Source organism: Adelges cooleyi, unplaced genomic scaffold (assembly GCF_023614345.1).
Source record: "Adelges cooleyi isolate 19-005CV unplaced genomic scaffold, UGA_ACOO_1.1 ACOO_flye_CR_arks_rails_tigmint_CR_PRNA_381, whole genome shotgun sequence".
NCBI lineage: Eukaryota > Metazoa > Arthropoda > Insecta > Hemiptera > Adelgidae > Adelges > Adelges cooleyi.
This window is the reverse complement of record NW_026096058.1, coordinates 1,636,572-1,655,108: the sequence shown is the minus strand read 5'-3', so window position 1 is coordinate 1,655,108 and position 18,537 is coordinate 1,636,572. Positions and strand designations below refer to the sequence as shown.

General features: G+C 46.9%; 1 protein-coding gene across 1 annotated transcript in view; it reads right to left on the bottom strand.

The window, feature by feature from the left end:
* The window catches only part of LOC126841428 (low-density lipoprotein receptor-related protein 2), a 61,986-nt gene that overhangs the window by 5,205 nt on the left and 38,244 nt on the right, over positions 1–18,537 (bottom strand). Inside the window, exons 3-35 of the mRNA XM_050577908.1 lie at positions 17,077–17,208; positions 15,710–15,970; positions 14,847–15,098; positions 14,645–14,761; positions 13,625–14,560; positions 12,764–12,907; positions 12,458–12,667; positions 12,186–12,381; positions 11,706–11,959; positions 10,587–11,030; positions 9,883–10,142; positions 9,607–9,820; positions 9,106–9,382; positions 8,856–9,033; positions 8,568–8,751; positions 8,305–8,507; positions 8,053–8,237; positions 7,656–7,956; positions 7,347–7,578; positions 7,062–7,267; positions 6,718–6,977; positions 6,477–6,648; positions 6,154–6,379; positions 5,843–6,067; positions 5,005–5,525; positions 4,492–4,929; positions 4,115–4,422; positions 3,372–4,027; positions 3,070–3,251; positions 2,554–3,001; positions 1,728–2,349; positions 401–980; positions 15–306 (exon numbers count right to left, since the gene is read on the bottom strand). Of these exons, the coding sequence (XP_050433865.1) occupies positions 15–306; positions 401–980; positions 1,728–2,349; positions 2,554–3,001; positions 3,070–3,251; positions 3,372–4,027; positions 4,115–4,422; positions 4,492–4,929; positions 5,005–5,525; positions 5,843–6,067; positions 6,154–6,379; positions 6,477–6,648; positions 6,718–6,977; positions 7,062–7,267; positions 7,347–7,578; positions 7,656–7,956; positions 8,053–8,237; positions 8,305–8,507; positions 8,568–8,751; positions 8,856–9,033; positions 9,106–9,382; positions 9,607–9,820; positions 9,883–10,142; positions 10,587–11,030; positions 11,706–11,959; positions 12,186–12,381; positions 12,458–12,667; positions 12,764–12,907; positions 13,625–14,560; positions 14,645–14,761; positions 14,847–15,098; positions 15,710–15,970; positions 17,077–17,208 (10,116 nt within the window). The remainder of the gene's footprint in view (positions 1–14; positions 307–400; positions 981–1,727; positions 2,350–2,553; positions 3,002–3,069; positions 3,252–3,371; positions 4,028–4,114; positions 4,423–4,491; positions 4,930–5,004; positions 5,526–5,842; positions 6,068–6,153; positions 6,380–6,476; positions 6,649–6,717; positions 6,978–7,061; positions 7,268–7,346; positions 7,579–7,655; positions 7,957–8,052; positions 8,238–8,304; positions 8,508–8,567; positions 8,752–8,855; positions 9,034–9,105; positions 9,383–9,606; positions 9,821–9,882; positions 10,143–10,586; positions 11,031–11,705; positions 11,960–12,185; positions 12,382–12,457; positions 12,668–12,763; positions 12,908–13,624; positions 14,561–14,644; positions 14,762–14,846; positions 15,099–15,709; positions 15,971–17,076; positions 17,209–18,537) is intronic.

Below are 18,537 nucleotides of genomic sequence, written 5' to 3'. Positions count from 1 at the left end.
ACGGCAATATTTACCTGTAAATTTGTTGGATTTCACTATCGCCTTCAGGTTCCAGTCGGTCCAGAACAGCTCGTCTTCGAACAGAGACAGGGCGAACACGTGCGGCACTGAATCTCCCGACAACACTATGTGTTTGTGTTTGCCTTCCAGGTCGGCCGAAGCTATGTAGTCCAAATGGGCGTCGGCCCAATAAATGCGCTCGGTGAAGTAATCGATGGTGAGCGCGTTCGGCCAAGCTATGTCGTCTTCGTGGGTTAAAATCTGAGTGAAGTTGCTACCGTCCATGCCGATTTTGCCAATGTAAGCCTTAAAAACAATCATTTTTTTTTTTCATCAGTTAGTAGCGAGTTTCGATTGGAGATGTTTATAATCGAAGCGATATAGACGCAATAGAGATTACCTGTAGGTGCCAGCTGGTGAAGTACAAGTAACCGGTGCCGGGGTGGACGGCGATGGCTCTTGGGTCTTGGATGCCGGACTTCAGGGTCCTTCTGTTCGTGCCGTTCAGCTCGGCCACTTCCAAATGTTTGCTGTGCCGGTCGAGCCAGTAGATTTTCCTGCCCACCCAGTCCACGGCGATACCTTCCAGCCCGTGGCTGTCGTGCCTGATGATTTTCTCCCTCTCGGTACTGCCCACCGCCGTTCTGTATATGGTCTTTGCGCTGACGTCGCAGAAGTACAATTTACCGTCCAGATAGTCAAAGTCCAACGCCACCACGTTCAACAAATCCTGGTGGTTAAGTGCATATTCCGAGGCGTCCAACGACATATTTCGCACGTAATATTTGTTCGTGAAAATCAACCACGGCTTGATCCGATCCCGTCGTTTACAGGTCCGTTCGTCGGACGTGCGGTCGTAGAACGTTTCGTCGCACTTGCAATAATACGATCCCGGCGTGTTCAGACAGTATTGGGGACAAGCTCCGGGTAGTTCCATACACTCGTTGATGTCTTGACACGCTTTTCCGTCGTCCATCAATCTAATAACAAACACACGAGCATACGTTATGTACTGGTTTAATCGGTAAATGGCGTCTATAAAAAAAATTATAATGATTAATTTAAACAAACAGTTCAACTAGCACAGTTCAAACCATGATCAGTCTAAACCGGCGCAGTCCAAACCAAGTATAAATCAGTACAAAGTAATTAGCAGAGCAATTGAAGACCTTGGGGCAACAACAAGACATGTCCTTTTTTTAAATTTTTTTTTTTTTTTCAAAATGTTTTTAAACCCAAAAAATGTTTTTCAAAATATTCTAAAAAAATTTTTTTTAGAATTTAAAATGTTATGAAAAAAAAATAAATTTTTTGGAATATTTTGAAAAACATTTTTGGGTTTAAAAACATTTTGAAAAAAAAAAAAAATTTTAAAAAAGGACATGTCTTGTTGTTGCCCCAAGGTCTTCAATTATGAAAAATCAAAATGTGATTTTATCCCATGCCGGTTTCAATTTTAACATCAGTTTTAACCCTTACTTGGGAGGGAGGACGGTTTAATTTTTTTTAAAGTTAATACTAAATTGGCACAATAAATCACATCATTATGAAACCAATACCTTCTCGGCTATCACATGGAAGCTAGAATATACCCGGAAGGTCTTTTTTTTTTTTAGAAAATTGAAATTAAAATATTTTTTCAAAAATAAAGCCTCTTCTAAATAAACGACCGGTTGGGTAAAAACTAAATCTAATGACATTATGGCGATCATCGGTCGGACGCTCACTTGTATCCTTCGTTGCACTCGCAGTTGAAACCGGTTGGCGTGTCGATGCACTTGTGCGCGCACTGGTTGAGTTCCACCTTGGCGCACTCGTCGACGTTGCAGTGCGCCGGCTCGTCGCTGTCGTCCGAGCAGTCCGACACCTTGTTGCACACCAAACGCGAGTTGATGCACTGGCCGTTGGTGCACTGGAACTGATCCGGTGCGCACAACGTGGCGTTTTTGCCGGCGCAGTTGAACTCGTCCGAGTTGTCGCCGCAGTCGTCTTCGTTGTCGCACCTGTACGTGCTGCGGATGCACTTGAAGTTCTGGCAGGCGAACTCCCGCGGCGAACATGTCCGGTACTGCGAGTGACAGTCCTTGCCCTCGTCCGTGCCGTCGCCGCAGTCGTTGTCGTGGTCGCACACCCATCCCTTGTTGATGCACCGGCCGTTGCCGCACGTGAACTGGTCGGCGCTGCAGTTGACCACGGTCGAGCAGTTGAGCGCCGTCGCGTTCTCGTCCGCGCCGTCCACGCAGTCGGGGTCGCCGTCGCACAGCCACTTGCGCGGTATGCACTGCGCTCGGTTCCACGCTTTGTTTGCCAAACACGTGAACTCGGTGGTCTCGTCGCACTTGCGGTTGTCTGTAAACGTAAGAGATCGTGTCGTCATCAGCTGTCCCGTTGTTGGCACAAAACGATTATCCTTATCGCCCCTCGTCATCACACTTCCTCATCCTCAGACTATTACACTTTAAAACTTCACTCACTACGTGTCTCCTTTGATTGCTATTACTCGTCTCAACAGCTCGTTCTCACATCGCTCGTTATTTCCTATCGGGTACTCACTGCACTGGTGTCTGGAGTCCTCGTCCGAGTTGTCCAAACAGTCGTTGTCGCCGTCGCATATGTAAATCCTGGGTATACAATTGCCGTTGTCGCAAGTGAACAGGTCGCCGAAGCAAGTCCGTCCCTCCGACTTGCAGTACTCGGGCGGTTCGTCGGACCCGTCGCCGCAGTCGTCGTCGCCATCGCAGTACCACGTGGCAGGTATGCACCGGTGGTTGGGACATCGGAAGCTGTTGGCCGGGCACGTCCGCTGGGCGCAATGTAGCGGATCCTCGTCACTGTTGTCGCCGCAGTCGTTGTCGCCGTCGCACAGCCAATACGGTTCGACGCATATGTTGGTCTTCTCGCACTTCAAGTGGTTCACCGGACAGGTGAGGTTCTTTGGACACCGGTCGTGCGTCTCGTCCGATGTCACGTTGTCTTTGCAATCGTTTACGCCGTTGCACACCTATAGAGGAACAAACGCGCGGGTTTTTATTCTACCCGAAACACAACAACGCATTAAACCACACTCACCTGCGACATGGAAATACATCTGAAATTGGCACAGGTGAACTCCCCGTCGGCACACGGCGGATAGACGCATCCGACTTCGTCCGAACCGTCTTTACAGTCGTTCTCGTGGTCGCATTTCCACGTTTTGAATATACACCTGCCGTTGGCACATCTGAACTCGTTGCTGCTGCACGAATGGTACGCTGGAAACGTTCGTTATAAAATCGTCTTTATTACACAAACCGTGTACCGCGATTCAAGTGCGAGTATATATGTAAATTTTTAATTGTAAAGACACGACGACGGTGGTAACTTGTACTCACTGCAGTAGTTGACGTCTTCGTCGCTGTTGTCCCCGCAGTCGTCGTCGCCGTCGCAAGACCACATGCGCGATATACACTTGCCGTTACGGCAATGGAACTTGTTGGCCTCGCACGTGATGTTCTTGTTGACGCACATCCGACCCTCGTTGACCAGTTTGGAATTGTCGTCGCACTTGCACTCGGCCGTGGAGTTGGGCCCGGGATGACAGCTCTGGGCGCACCCGCCGTTGTTTATCGAGCACGGGTTGACCGAACACTTTTGCCGGCCTTTGGAGTAGATGGCAATGTCTCGGGGCGAGTCGTCCAGCCGCTTGACGATTTCGATCATGTTGGCGCCCGTGTGCTTCTCGGCCCGGTACACGCCCCTCAGCTGCAGGTCCGTCCAGTAGATGTAGTTGTCGTGCACGGTCAACGCGAACGGGTATATCGTGGCCGTGATCAGCACCTCCCGGTTGGCGCCGTCCAGCGTGGACCTTTCGATTTTCTCGCGCACCGCGTCCGACCAGTACAACATCTGCTCGTCGAAATCGATCGTCAGTCCGCTGGGCTGCGACAAATCTTTGTCTATGATGGCCTTTTTCAACGATCCCGCCATCGTCGTTCTGTAGATCATGCCGGCCGTACCGAATCGTCCCCAATCGGTAAAGTACAGGGTTCTAGAGCAACAACAAACACACACGGTTAACACAATAATAGACAGCGTAGATTATGGCAGCACGTCCGTTCGAAATTCGTATTCTTACCCGTTGCAAGGGTCGACCACGATTGCTCGCGGCCTGTCCACTCTGGCGATCATCACTACCCCGGAACCGTCCAGGTTCATCGCGTAGATCGAGTTGTTGGACGAGTCGGTCCAATAGATTTTCTTTTGAGTCCAGTCGTACGATATACCTTCCGGGTTGATCCGGCGGCTGATTATCGTTTTGATTTGACTGTAACTGGGCGCGTTACTGCTGATCGACGATATCTGCGACATGGGCCGTATTTGCGTGAAGAACAACTTGTTGTCGGCGTAGTCAAAGTCCAAGCCGACGACGTTCGACAAATTACCCTGAAAGCGCGTTTGATTGTAATAGAAAAAGTCGAATCGACAGAGTCGTATTGGAATTAAAACACTCACCACCGGTTTGAACGGAAGTATGTTGGACAGAGGGTCTAAGCTGGCCGATCTTATTTCGGTCCTTGTGGCGTACACCAAGTACTCGGACACGGTGTCGCATTTGGTGCCGGTGCCGGCGGCTATGACGCCGGTGGCGCAGTCGCACCGGAACAGATATTTATTTATCGAATACGACGGCGGGAACGAGAAACACAGCTGATCGCATCCACCGTTGCCGAACCGGGAACAAGAGTTGGAATCGTCGTTGGGCTGGGTGTTTATGTCGAAGATGGCTATGTCGCGCAACCTGGGAAGTCCCGTCCTGATCGGAACGGGCGCCGTGCTGTTTCCCGGTAGTTTCGATGCCTTGAACACGGTCTTCAGGTTCCTGTCCACCCAGTACATGTCGCTCAGGTGAATGGCGATGCCCATCGGGTTCGGCACGTTCCTCCGGACGACCTAGGCAAAAACGACCGGGGACACACATTAAACGTGTTTTGTTTAGATTGGCGAAAGAAAAATAAAACCACTCACCTGTCTCTCGCCGCCGCTGAACGACACCTTTTGAATGGTGTCCAGCCTAGCGTCCACCCAGTACACGTCGTGCGTGACCATGTCCACGGTCAAGTCTCTGGGTTGACTTATGCCGGTGGTGACGATCGGCATCCAGTTGGACCCGTCCAAGTAGGCTTTGCCGATTTTCGGGTACTGGCCGTAGTCGATCCAGTACAACAGCCGTTTGATCGGATTGACCGCCAGTTCTTTGGGCGCGTCCGTTGTGGTTTTCACCAGGATTTTCCGCATGGAGCCGTCCAGCCAGCAAACCTCGACGTAGTTCTCGTGCGGGAACACGTTGGTGAAGTACATGTTTCCCGCAATCCAATCGACGGTCAGCCCCCGGATACCGTTGGAGCCGATGCCGTCTTTGATCACGTGTTGCAGTTCTGTGCCGTTGGGCCTTATCCGGTATATGCCGTTCCATATGCCTCGGTTGAACTCCACCCAGTATATCCAATTTTGCGCGACGTGCACGTCCACGTGCAAGATGTGATGTCCTTTGCGAAAGAAAAACACAATTAACATACAAAGGTATAAACTGTATATAAACTACACTGTCTGGGAGCTGTTTGCATTAAGGTTATAGTTCAATAGCTAACTCTAGAGCGCTGTGCCTTCTCAATTGGAAAACAATTCGCAGAAAAACGACTCTTTTACACCAAATCGAACGCCTGGAGTTTTTTTATCTTCGAACAGCTTTCAGTGTAAAAGATCACTCGACTGTAAATTCTCAACCAAATGAGCGCTCTATCGTTAGCTAATGCATTTAACTACGACCGTACTGGAAATCCATACGTCTGGCAGTGAATTTTACCTGGTCCCGATATCGGAACGATAGCGTCCAACGTGTCGGTGAGACTGTACCCGCGGACCAGATCTACTTGAGAAACGACCGCGAAAGACGTGTGTGGAGTGCACTTTGTGTCCAATTCCTTTTTGTAGCCCACCGAACAAGCGCACACCCTGTTGTTGTTTTCGCGGGGAATGCACAATTGCTGACAACCGCCGTTTTTGGTCAAAGCGCAAGGATGGTTGGCGTCTGGAAAATATGTATTCAAACGTAACAATGTAGGTTGTACACGCCGAAATAGTCGATATTATCAAATATCCCTGGTAAACACTTACTGGTCCGCTTGTTGAAAACCGTCAACGATTTCAGGTCCGGGTCGTTTTCGATGATTATTTCCATGTTCGTCCCGTCGTCGGAATTGACTCGCACTAGATGATCGTACCTGGAATCGATGAAATACAAGTACCGATCGTAGACGGCCATGGATTTCGGGTAAGAGATGCTGTTGTAGTCGCTCATCAACGTCCGATGATTCATTCCGTTAACGCTCATGACTTTTATCTACGGAAAACCCAAAAACGTCCAGTTTTTCAAATCTACAGAACAACGCCCAAGTCCCCCCGACCGTGTCCGCCGACCACCGGAGTGATGCACTCACGTTGCTGGGATATTGTGTGCTGTAGTAAATGTTTTTCTGCTCCAAATCGATAGCTATCGATTCCGGCGTGTGTCCGTCGTTAATCAACACTTGAGGGTTGGTACCGTCCATGTTCATTTTTCCGATTTTCGGCGGCACACCGAACCCACCTTGATCGGCCCAATAGAGTTTTCTGGAAACCGACAGAGAAACAAATTGTACACCGACAATGTATTATAAACGCTATGCCGTTGTTAAATACCCTTCGCCGGGGTCTAAAACGATGCCGATGGGTGTCGCCACCGATACGTCTTTGCCGTTGTTCGACAGCAAAACCATTCTGTACTTGTTGACGCCGTCGATTTTGACCAATTCCAAACTGGACGACTCTCGGTTGCCGATGTATAAATTGCGGCCTATCCAATCAAAAGCTATCACGAACGGAGCGCCGACGAACCCTGTGAGTTCTCCCAGCAACGACGATTTGTTTCCTCCGTGATACGGTGACATCATGAGCGTACACTACGCGGAAAACGAGAAATATATCATGTTAATAATGTATTTGTTTTTTTTTTTTTTACACTCCCGCTAGTTTTAAATCGTTACATTAACGGTGTTGACCGTCTCGTCTTCTTCGTTCACTTTCAGTCCTTCCACCCAGAACAGAGATCTGGTTTCGGTGTCGTAGTCCGTCTGCGTGCCTCCTTCGATTCCGACAATGGGAATAATGTGCCCGGTGGTCTTGTCGCCGGGCGTTAAGCTGACGTCGATTATTTGGTAGCCCCTCATGACCAACAGGAAAGGAGATTCGGCTAAAAACAAACGACATTGGCGGTTTAGACAAGGAAAAACGTCGCGACCGGTTAAATAACGTTTAAATCGTTCGATTACTTTCCAGACACCGGCCCGAACTGGTGACTTTGTATCCTGGTTTACATTTGCACGTGTAACCGTTGGGCGCGTACGGCGAAAGCAGACACAGCTGTTCGCAGGTGGCATTTTCACACGGGTTGGGAGTGATCGGCTGCAACGACGGATGGTGTACGAGAATACTGAGCGGTTGCGAAATCAGATGCGAAATGACGGTTTGATTTTTCCCTTTAAATTTATGAGCCGATATCACCTGAAATGCGAGAAACAGTTCGGCGGTTAGCAACGGTCGTGGTCATCGCGCACGCGTTTGTCACGCGTTGCAATTACCCTGTTCAGTTGCCTGTCGGTCCAGTACAGCGTGTCTTCGAAGAGGGTCAGCGAATGAGGGTGCAAAAGGTAATGACTACCGGCGATCACCTGTTGACGGCCGCTGCCGTTGTAGTAACAGAAATCGATAAAGTCCAACTTGGAGTCGGCGAAATAAACGCGCTGATTGACAATGTCCAACGTCAAACCGTTCGGCCAATATATTTTGGTGCTTATGATAACAGAACGGTTGGTGCCGTCCATGCCGACACGTTCGATTCTCGGATTTTCTCCCCAATCGGTCCAGAACAGCCACCGCGCACTGACGGGACAAACGATTTTGATTAATTTCCATACATATGCGTGTTGTTGTTGTATTTGTTTCAAAACAAAAACAAACCTCTGCCAGTAAACTTACCCGGGACTGGGGTCCAGCATCATTCCTCTGGGTTGCGTGATGTTTTCCTTGAGCAGTATAATTCTATTCGTGCCGTTCTCGTTGGCCACTTCGACGGTGTTCAGCCGAGAGTCCAGCCAATACACATGTCCGCCGATCCAATCGTAAGCCAATCCTTCGACCAAGTCTAGACCCGAGGTGATAATCTAAAGCAGGACACGTGTTAATTGTCATCAGTGTGAAACAATTTGAGAAACAATCGCGTGTACTTACGTCTTTTGGTTCGCTGCTCTTGTCCAACCGGGATATCTTTTTCAGTTTCATGTCCGACCAGAATATGGTGCCCGTGTGCATGTTCGAAGCCGTGGCCACAACGTTCTCCACCGTGATCGGCACTCGTTCCAGACCCTGCTCTTTGAGATCGGCCACCAGGATGGAGTGCCGGTTGGATATGATCAAAAACGCCGCGCTATGATCTGATACGAGCCGATTAGAAACAGAGTACAAAATCTAAAAAAAAATCGTCGACAACTCACTCAGAGCTTTGCACGCGTGTTTGTCCGATTCTAGAACGTAGCCGGTCGCGCACGAACAGAAGTAGCTTCCTTTGGTGTTGGTACAGTGTTGGGAACACAGGCCGGGCGGATCGCACTCGTTCAAGTCCATGCACTCGTACGTGGTGTTGAGGATTTCGCCTTGCGGACAAGTGCACAGCGGTCCCTGGAAAATCATTGACAATTGCCATTATTACGATGTACCCGCGTGAACCGCCGGACGTGCGCGACACAGTTGTACCAGTGATGCTGCAATCTAAACTAACTTACTACTGGAGTTTGTTTACAACCGTTGGAGCAGTAACTACCCTGTTTGTCGCATTCCGGCAGGTCGCAGTTGGGACCTTCGTCGGCGCCGTTCGGACAATCGGGTTTACCGTCGCAAACGCTCGTCACGTTTATACAACGTTCCGTCGCGTTCGGACACTGCCATTCGCCGGACATGCATCTGCAAAAAACAAAAAGCACAACAATCATGTAACAATTCACAGTTCCATCCAAAGAGACAAACATCTCGTACCTGAAAGGCGGAGCGGTGCAAGCGAGCCTGTAGTCTTCGTCGGACCCGTCGCCGCAGTCGTCCCGGCCGTCGCAAATGTAACCTTTGAAAATGCACTGCGAGTTGTTGCACTTGAAGTAGTTGGACTGGCACGACACTTGGCCGCAGGTTTTCGGCTCGTCGGAATCGTCATCGCAGTCGGCCGTGCCGTCGCAGTACCACGTTTTCGGTATGCATATGCCGGATTTTTCGCACCTGAATTGCTTTTCGGTGTCGCACTGGTTGGGCGCCAACGTAGCTGTATAATAAAGACAGACGACGGTGTGAACAGTTAACATGACCACGTATGCTTTGAAAAATCTAGGACGGTTATATTCGTGAAAATTCCTATAAAATTCAGGGAACTACACGAACAGTTTATGACAAACTTAAGCGCCGACAACTCGGACACTAGTGTTATGTATCCACGGTGCTACGGTTCGACACCCCCCCCGAGAGAACTAATGTGTATATTGTACTCACGACAACCGAGTTCGTCGCTGCCGTCGTTGCAGTCCAGGATACCGTCGCACTTGTACGTTTCTTGTATGCACTGTCTGAGGTCGGCGCATTTGAATTGCGTGGGCGAACACGTGATCGGCGGGCAACCCTCTTCGTCTTGGTTGTCGAAACAATCGTTGTCGCCGTCGCACACCCAAGTCTGCGGAATACAGTGTCCGGAACGCGGGCAAGTGAACTGAAAGGGCAAAGAACCGTTCGTTAAACCGTCTCTCTCGTTTGCTGAGCCGCGACTCGTACCTGGAAGTATGCGCAAGTCTTCTCCGCGCAAAAGTCACCCTCGTCCGAACCGTCTCCGCAGTCGTTCTCCGAATCGCATTTCCACGTGGATGGCACACAACGGCCGTTATCGCATAAGAATTGTGTGGTCGAGCACGTCACGTTCGTGCATCCGGTTTCGTCGCTGTAATCTCCGCAATCGTTTTCGCCATCGCACCGGAACGTGCCGGGCACACAACGACCGGAACCGCACTGCCATTCGCCTGGGGCACAGGTGGGTTCTGCAACAATAAAACAAATCAAAACCACCGTTTAGAAGTCGAATCGGGCACGGAACGAACCCGGCGGCGTCTAAAACTCGAGGTGAGAAAAAATTAGAAATTACGTTGCGTTACAAAAAGTACAAACAAAAGGCAACGAAAACGGGCAAAACCCGAGACACCGAACCCGGCGGGGTGTCCGTAACGCAAATTAAGAGAGAGCGAAGATTAGCCGAGAAACAGATTGTGTTTTGAACTTTATTTATGTACTTGTTTGTTTTGTTTAACCTAATAAATGACGTGGGCGGCCCTCGAGTAACGCTTAAAGCGGTTTACGGTTCTAAAGTGGCAAAATTAAGAATAAGGTCAGGCGTTGTTGGTTAGGTTAAGATTTTCTAGGAAGTAAATCCGTTAGGTTGATGGGACTTAAAGAAACACTGATACTGCCAGTAACTGTCTACTCACTCGTGCAGTTCTGTTCTTCGTCGGAATTGTCCAGACAGTCGTCGTCTCCGTCGCACACCCAAGCTTTGGGTATGCACCTCATGTTGTTGCAAGTGAAGTCCCACACGTTCGGGCAAGCGGTCACCGGCGGCTCGGCGTTCGGGTCGGGGACGCAAGTCTTGCCGTCCACGTCGACTTTCTCGCCGTACGGACAACCGCACACGGCTTTCAGCGTGGACGACCCGTTGGTGGGCACGCCGAAACACAACTTCTGACAGCTGCCGTAGTTGAACACTTTGGAACACGGATGCGAATATTCGATGAACTGCTCGTGTTCGCTGTAGATCTTGACGCCGTACAGCCGGTTGTTCTGCGGCTCCCGCACTTCGATGCCGGCCACCGCGCCGGTCGTCTTGTGTATTTTGATTATGGCGTCTAGCCGCCAGTCGGTGATGTACAACCAATCTGCGGGACGAAAAACAAAATAAACAATTAGTTTTTATAGACATGGATATGTATTATGGCTGGGGGTCGTTCTGAACATTTGTCCGTCACGTTATGTGTCACAGTGCTGACGCCATTATGGATTATGGGAATGGAGGAGGATTAAAGAATTGTGGAGGAGTATTAAGGAATTATGGATGAGTATAAAGGAATTGTGGAGCAGTTTTAAAGAATTATGGATTATGGAGGAGAATAATGGAGGGATTATAGGAGGAGGATTAAAGAATTGTGGAGGAGTATTAAGGAATTATGGATGAGTGTAAAGGAATTGTGGAGTAGTTTTAAAGAATTATGGAGAAGTACGGAGTAGGATTATGGAGGTGAATTAATAGAGATAGTGGATTAGAGATAAGATATTAGAGATACTAGATTGCAGGACATATCCATACGTGTTGATGTATCTGAATGAAGTGTGGATACTCTAACTATTTCTCTCCGCTCCACGGCAAAACATTGAATCGTGGATGTGTTATCTCTAATATCATATCACATCTCTTATCAATCTTAGCTCATCTCTTATCACGTAAAAGTGAAAGTGTAACGCGAAAATTTCTTGTACACGCAGCCCCATTAACATATCCATTTACAAAAAAAAAAAAAAACCACCGTCGATGATAAAAACGAAGCGACGCGTACCGTAATGCGTGACAATCGAGAACGGATGTTTGATCAACGTGGTGTTGATGGTTTTCAAATCGGTGCCGTCCAAATTGGAATGCTGCACGTGATCCAACAGCGCGTCGCACCAGTAAAGCCGGTCCGTCTCGAAGTCCACGGCCAGACCGTTGGGCCAACCCAGCGTTATGTTGCGGAACACGACCAGGTTCGTGCCGTCCGTGTGCGCCCGGCTTATGTTGGCCGGACGGTCCCACTCGGAGAAAAATATGTAACTGCAAAAAAAAAAAGTACAGTTAGCACAGTGAGAATTTAGCAAAAGCATCCGTGTCAAGAGGATTGCACAATCTGAAAGTGATTTCATCGAAGTCAAACGTTTCTAAGAGGTCCATAATGGTAAAAAGTGGTCCAATTGCGGAGTTTAGCATAGGTAAAGAAGTCGCGTGGACTCGCCCCCTAAACGGTATTGCATTTGGTAATCTCTATTCGAGAAATGCTTACCCCTTATTGGGATGCACGACGATTGCACGCGGCCTCTTCATGTTTTTCAATAATACCCTCTTGTTGGTCACGTTACGGGTGCTCAGCACGTTCAACGTGCCCTTCCTGCTGTCGATGTAGTACAGGTTTTTCGCCACCCAATCCACGGCCAGCCCTTCGACTCCTTCGTTTTGCGAAGCCAACACTATTTCCCTGCCTGCAGCAAAACGGTACGTGTTTTACACACCAAACATTTCATTTCGAACCGACGACTCTCCAAAAAACACACATACCTGTCCCGTTTCTGTGTATCCTGTAGATGACGTCTTGCAGAACGTCCGAATAGTAAATATAGTTGTCTCGCGCATCGAAATCCAGACCGACAAATCTGGCTCTTCTCGACGACACCGGCAGTATGGCGTCGCTGAATCCCTGCGACACTTTGTTCAGCACTTTACCTTTGATGAACCTTTGTTGCGAGTACAGTAGAAATTCTTCGACCGCTATTGACAAAAAATTACACCAACGAAATAATTAACAACAAATTCGAATCGTCCCCACACTCCTCTAAAAAAATTGCTTCTCGTGCGAAAACTTACCAACGCAATTGTGCATGTCCTGCGCCAATTGATATCCCATGTTGCAAGCACATCTGTAAGCCAACGAGCCTTTGCCTTCTCCGCCTTTGGTCACTATGCACATGTGTTGGCAACCGGCGTTGTTCTTACTGCAAGGCGACGGCACTGCGGGGACAACGGACAAAAAATTAATTTTAGACCTATTTGACGAACCGTTTTTTTCGGGAGAGAGTACTCTGGTAAAGGGTGTTACGGCGGTCTTGGACCATTTGTTAGACATAAAACAGTGGTATTGTGCTTTTATCATAGAACTTTAATCTTAATACCTTGCAGGTTGGCTTCCGGGCCCGCCTACAATTCTGGTGTTAAATAAAAAGTTTAGGTTAGGTTGAGTTCTAAAATTCTGCAGCGTAAAAAATGAGTTAGGTAGGGTTAATTTTGTTCTCCCTCACTTGGTTGAAAAAAAGGTTAGGTTAGGTTCTACAATTCTGAAAATTTAAATATAAGGGTAGTTTAGGTTTGTTCTCCTTCGCTGCACTCAATTGAAAAAAAAAAGGTCAAGTTAGTTTTGTTCTCCTTGGACTTGGTTAGAAAAAAGGTTAGGTTAGGTTAGGTTCTAAAATTCTGAAATTTAAGACATAATGTTAGGTTTAGCTTTGTTCTCCCTCTCTCTACTTGGTTGAAAAAAGGTTCTAGAATTTTGAAAATTTAAATATAACGTCAGTTTAGGTTTCTCGCCCTCCCTCTACACGGTTGGAAAAACGGTCAAGTTAGGTCAGCGACTAAAACGCCTGTTCGTGTACTCCAGAGTCTAGCAGTACGCTCCAGAACCGGAGAATTTTGTCCTCATGACATGCCGGTTCGTTTGCCGATTACACTCACCGTCTCTCTGGACCAACGAGTGGACGATTTTCACCGATTTCGGGTCTTTGATGTCGCGGTTCTTGTACACGGACGACACGGTGGACGGGTCGTACTTGTTGACGCTCAAGATGCCCTGCTTGGTACCGTCCGACCAGTAGACGCGGTTCTCGAACACGGCCAACCGGGAAGGCGACGGCACCTGTGGCCCTCTCAGTATCAAATGCCTGTCGTTGCCCTGATAGTCGACCGTCTCGATGTAGTCCAACAGCGAGTCGCACCAGTACAGCCGGCCGTCGAGTATGTCCACGGCCACGCCGGACGCCCTGTACACCGCGTCGGTGACGATGGCCTTGGCGTCGCTGCCGTCCATGTTGGCCCGGATCAGCTGGTTGCCGTCGGCGATGAACATGTACCCCTGGGTCGGGTCCAGCGCGATGTCCGACGGGTTGGTCAGGTTGCTGCTGAGGACGACGGCGTGCCACCGGCCGTTCAGCTCGAACACGTCGATCTTCTGGCCGACGCCGTCGACCACGTACAGCTTGTTGCCGATCCAGTCGACCGCGACCGATATGGGTTCCCACATGCCGGGCAGCGTGATCTCGGACGGCATCGCGTTGCCGTCCCGGATGAACTTCTTGGTGTCCAGCAGCTGCGCGGACTTGATTTTCTTCAGCTTCACGTCCGACCAGAACAGCGTGTTGTACTGGTAATGGTAGTCCATGCCGCTGGCCGACGTGGTGTTGGCCAACACGATTTGATTCTGGTACTTGTAGTCCATTTTGATGACCGACTTGTCTTGCGCGAAGTACACCTGATACGATTGCGTCCGGTTGTTGGCCACGCACTTCTTGCGGTCCACCAGGTCGTAACCCGGATAACAACTGCACGCGTACGATCCGTCCATGTTCTTGCAAATCTGTTCGCAAAATCCCCATTCGGCGCATTCGTCGCGGTCTACAAAAAAAAAAAAAAAAAAACATACGATTAGATCAGGTCGGGTCGGGTTAGGTTAGGTTCGGTTAACGCCACAATGCTAACCTATACAAGACTTTGAGTCGTTGGCGATTTTCCGTCCCTCCGGACAATAACAAGCGCCTCCGGTGGGCGACGCCTGACACTTGTGTTCGCAACCCAACGCCGGACAACTCAACGAGGCTGTGGAAAATGAATAAAAAAAGGTGTAGAGGCACGCACGAAATTGACGATTATTATTATTGTTAGTATTGTTGTATTCACTCACAACAAGCCGCCTCTTCGTCGGCGTTGTCCTCGCAGTCTTTGTGTCCGTCGCACAATTGCGACTTGTTGATACACTTGGGCCGTTTGTTCGGGCCGCCCTGGGGACACAGATATTTACCGGGACAAGACTGGGCCGTGCAGTTGAGTTCGTCCGTGCCGTCGTGACAGTCCGCGTAACCGTCGCACTGGTAATTGAGTGGAATGCAAAGCCCGTTGCCGCACCGGAACTGTCCGACGTGACAAGCGGCAAAGTCTTCATAAATAATGATAATATAAAAATTATATATTTATACAGGTAAAACCATAAGCAGTATATCAGTTAAGAGTATCCACACTTCATGCATATACATCAATACATGGATATGTCCTGCAATCTAGTATCTCTAATCCACTATCTAGTACCTCCATAATCCTCTTCCAAAATCACTTAATACTCATCCATGCTTCTACATAATTCCTTAATACTCTTCTATAATCCCTCCATACTCTTCCATAATCCTCCTCCATAATCCATAATGACGTCAGCACTGTGACGGACACGTTTTCAGAATGAACCCAAGCTATAAGACATATCCATGTGAATAATAACCCACGGCTTAATATACTAGGTTATTGCATCTCTAAATAAAATGGCAGCGTAAGGGTCAGCCGATCAAATTAATGTATTTCTTAAAGGTATTATGTACATATTTAACAAAACAAAAAAAGACAACGATGTACACCCTTACGCTACCATTTTGTGAATTGATTGAATATAATAAAATGAGGTTACACAATGACCTAGTATGAATAAACAATTTTGACGGAACGGCTCCCCTATGGCCATACACGAGGGTGGCGAAAACTAAGGGATGATAAACTCACTGCAATTCTCTTCGTCGCTGTTGTCGCCGCAATTGTTCTGGTGGTCGCACTTGAGTTTCGGGTCGATGCACTTTTGGCCGTTCAAACAGCGGAATTTGTCCAGCGGACAAGACATGTTGATAGCCGGCCCGCAGTTCTCCTCGTCCTTGTGATTGCGACAGTCGTAGTAGCCGTCGCATTTCTTCGACTTGGGCAAACACGGACCGCTGCCCGGACCGTTGACCTCGCATCGAAAGTCTTCGGTCTGACATTTTCGATACGCTTGAAGAAAAACAAAACCCAGTTAGTCATGGACGCGTTATCTCTTATCACTTATCATTTGTCTCTTATCTTTTATCATTTATATTTGAGAGCAGGCATTCGGTCATAGGTTCCCAAATGATAACAGGTTACCACTATGGTTACGACGGCCCCGCTTTACCCAGCCCTTCGTGGTCCTTTTTTATTTTTTTACCAGGTTATAACCAAATTATACCAATTGAAGAATAATACTACAAGGATGGCTTGGGAACCTATGACCGCTTACCCCGAAAACAAACATGAGTTTGCTGATATGAGCTGATTATAATGGGATTAATAAGGATTGTCCGCAAAAATGATTTTACATTATCACAAGTACCAAACATTAAAAACTGCTGGAAAAGCGTTTTACTGATAAGGGCATAAACATTTTAATAAAACAGTAAACAGTTTTGACATTAAAACGCCGCCAAAATGGTTAACAGCAAACCGTTTGCTTTCGGTACCTCCGCGAAAATACGCTTTTTGTCTCTTATCTCTTATCATTTATCTCTAATCACTTATCTCCGATCTTTTCTCTCTAGTATCTTACTGTTGCTTATTTTAACTGAAAGTGAAAGCGAAGCATGACAATAGGCGATATGAAATTTCTTGTATCCAGCCCAATAACATAACCGTTTTAACAAAAGTACAATTTAACCTTATCTTCCCTTGAAGGAAAATTGTACCAGCGTGTCTCTAATCAGCCGATTCTCTGCCCTTCCCCTCTGCTCTCGCAATTGAACTATTTAATTATTTGTAACGCAAAAGCAGAGCTCGACTCTGTCGACTGGCACTGAATTTCGTGAAAATCCGTGCAATGATAATAACATCATACTCGTTGTCAATACCCTACTGGATTCACTATGCGGTGTGTGTATTATTTTACACAAGCCTAATAACAACATTTCGAAACGCGCACCATAATTAACTGTGTTTGAAATAATTCCAGCTCACACACACACACACACAATCACACACTCTTTCCCCATTTTTTCGTTGCCATTATTTATTTAATTTATTTTGTTTTTTAATAAGGCCGACGAGAGTATCTCATGGAGTTTTCGCTCGAGTATAGAAACACTCACTGCAATCGGCCTCGTCCGAACCGTCCACGCAGTCCACGGTAACATCACACCTGTAGTGCGGCGGGTAACAGTAAGTCTTGTTCCAGTGATATTGACGGCACGGCAACAAGACGGGCTCGCATTCGGGAGGAGCTGTGAACACAACAAGACAGACATTCAATAATTATCACCGCCAACGTCTCATTTGATATAACATGTCAGTAATTAAGAAATATTACAAAAAGTACAGCCCTACAGTCACTGAACTACTCAGTCGGCTGCCAATTTATAGTTATTGTTTTGTCCATGATGATATGTATTGTTTTTTCTACGATTTATCTAAAATACGACGGAGATGTACAGATGCATATATATATATATAATATAATAATACCTTATCACATGTTGATAACTGTTATCACTGTTTATAACATGTGATAAGGTTCTAATTCCCACGAGATGGCGGAAAACGGTAACTTCGATTGTCTCTACTGGCGGCATGTACACTTAGCAATCTAGTTTATTATGCATATCTGTGTCGTCGAGTTATCATCACCTAACCTGACATTTTAATATTTATCATGGAAAAGTAACGCAGCGTTTTTACTCTCCATGAAACTGACACACTAAAGGGCTGCCTCCCAGGTCGGGACATTTTTCAATCTGAATATGCGACGTTCCATTTGTATTGAGATCAATTGTTTACAGTTAAGTATGTAAGATTTTCGCAAAATATTAATTTAGTCCTTGAACTATTATAGTGTATACCTACTTATTGATACAGCAATGAGGATTCTTTATTGATTGTAATTTTTGTTTACCATCGCGGTCATTTCTATAGGATAAAGTATAGTTTCTTTTCCATCAAGACTGCTTTGCGAGGGACAAACTTATTACGAAATTTTCACAATACAGCTTTTTTAATTAAGTTGACATTTTTCCCCTCCTCCCCCCCCAAAAAAAACAGGCAAAATTGGACTCGCAATACAGCTTGAACAGTCCATTTGGGTCAATCGCTGCCTTCTCGGAGAAGATGGTTTCTTAATCTTAATCAGCATAATATAAACTTTATAGGCGCAGTAATAGATATTTTTTTTATCAACTATTTTTTTTACACGTTGTCCTTTAACCTACCGCTAAGGGGGTCACACCACACATATTTATTAAGGAGTAAATTATATACCTTTCACAATTAATTCAAATAAAAAGTTATCTGAATAAAAAATAATAAATAATTATACATTTTGGGATAATTAAATAGTGAAAACACTTGTATATAATAATATATATATATATATATATATAATTGTAATCAACTATACAGATTCGCGTGATCATATTAATGGCCGATAAGTTATGTGTTTTGTAGTACCACACGGTTGCAGTAGTAAAACAAATATATTTTTTTAATTACTTTTTTTTTTTAATGTCGTATAGGTATTTTATTAAGTTTAGTGGCGTAACTAAGGAGTAATATGATAA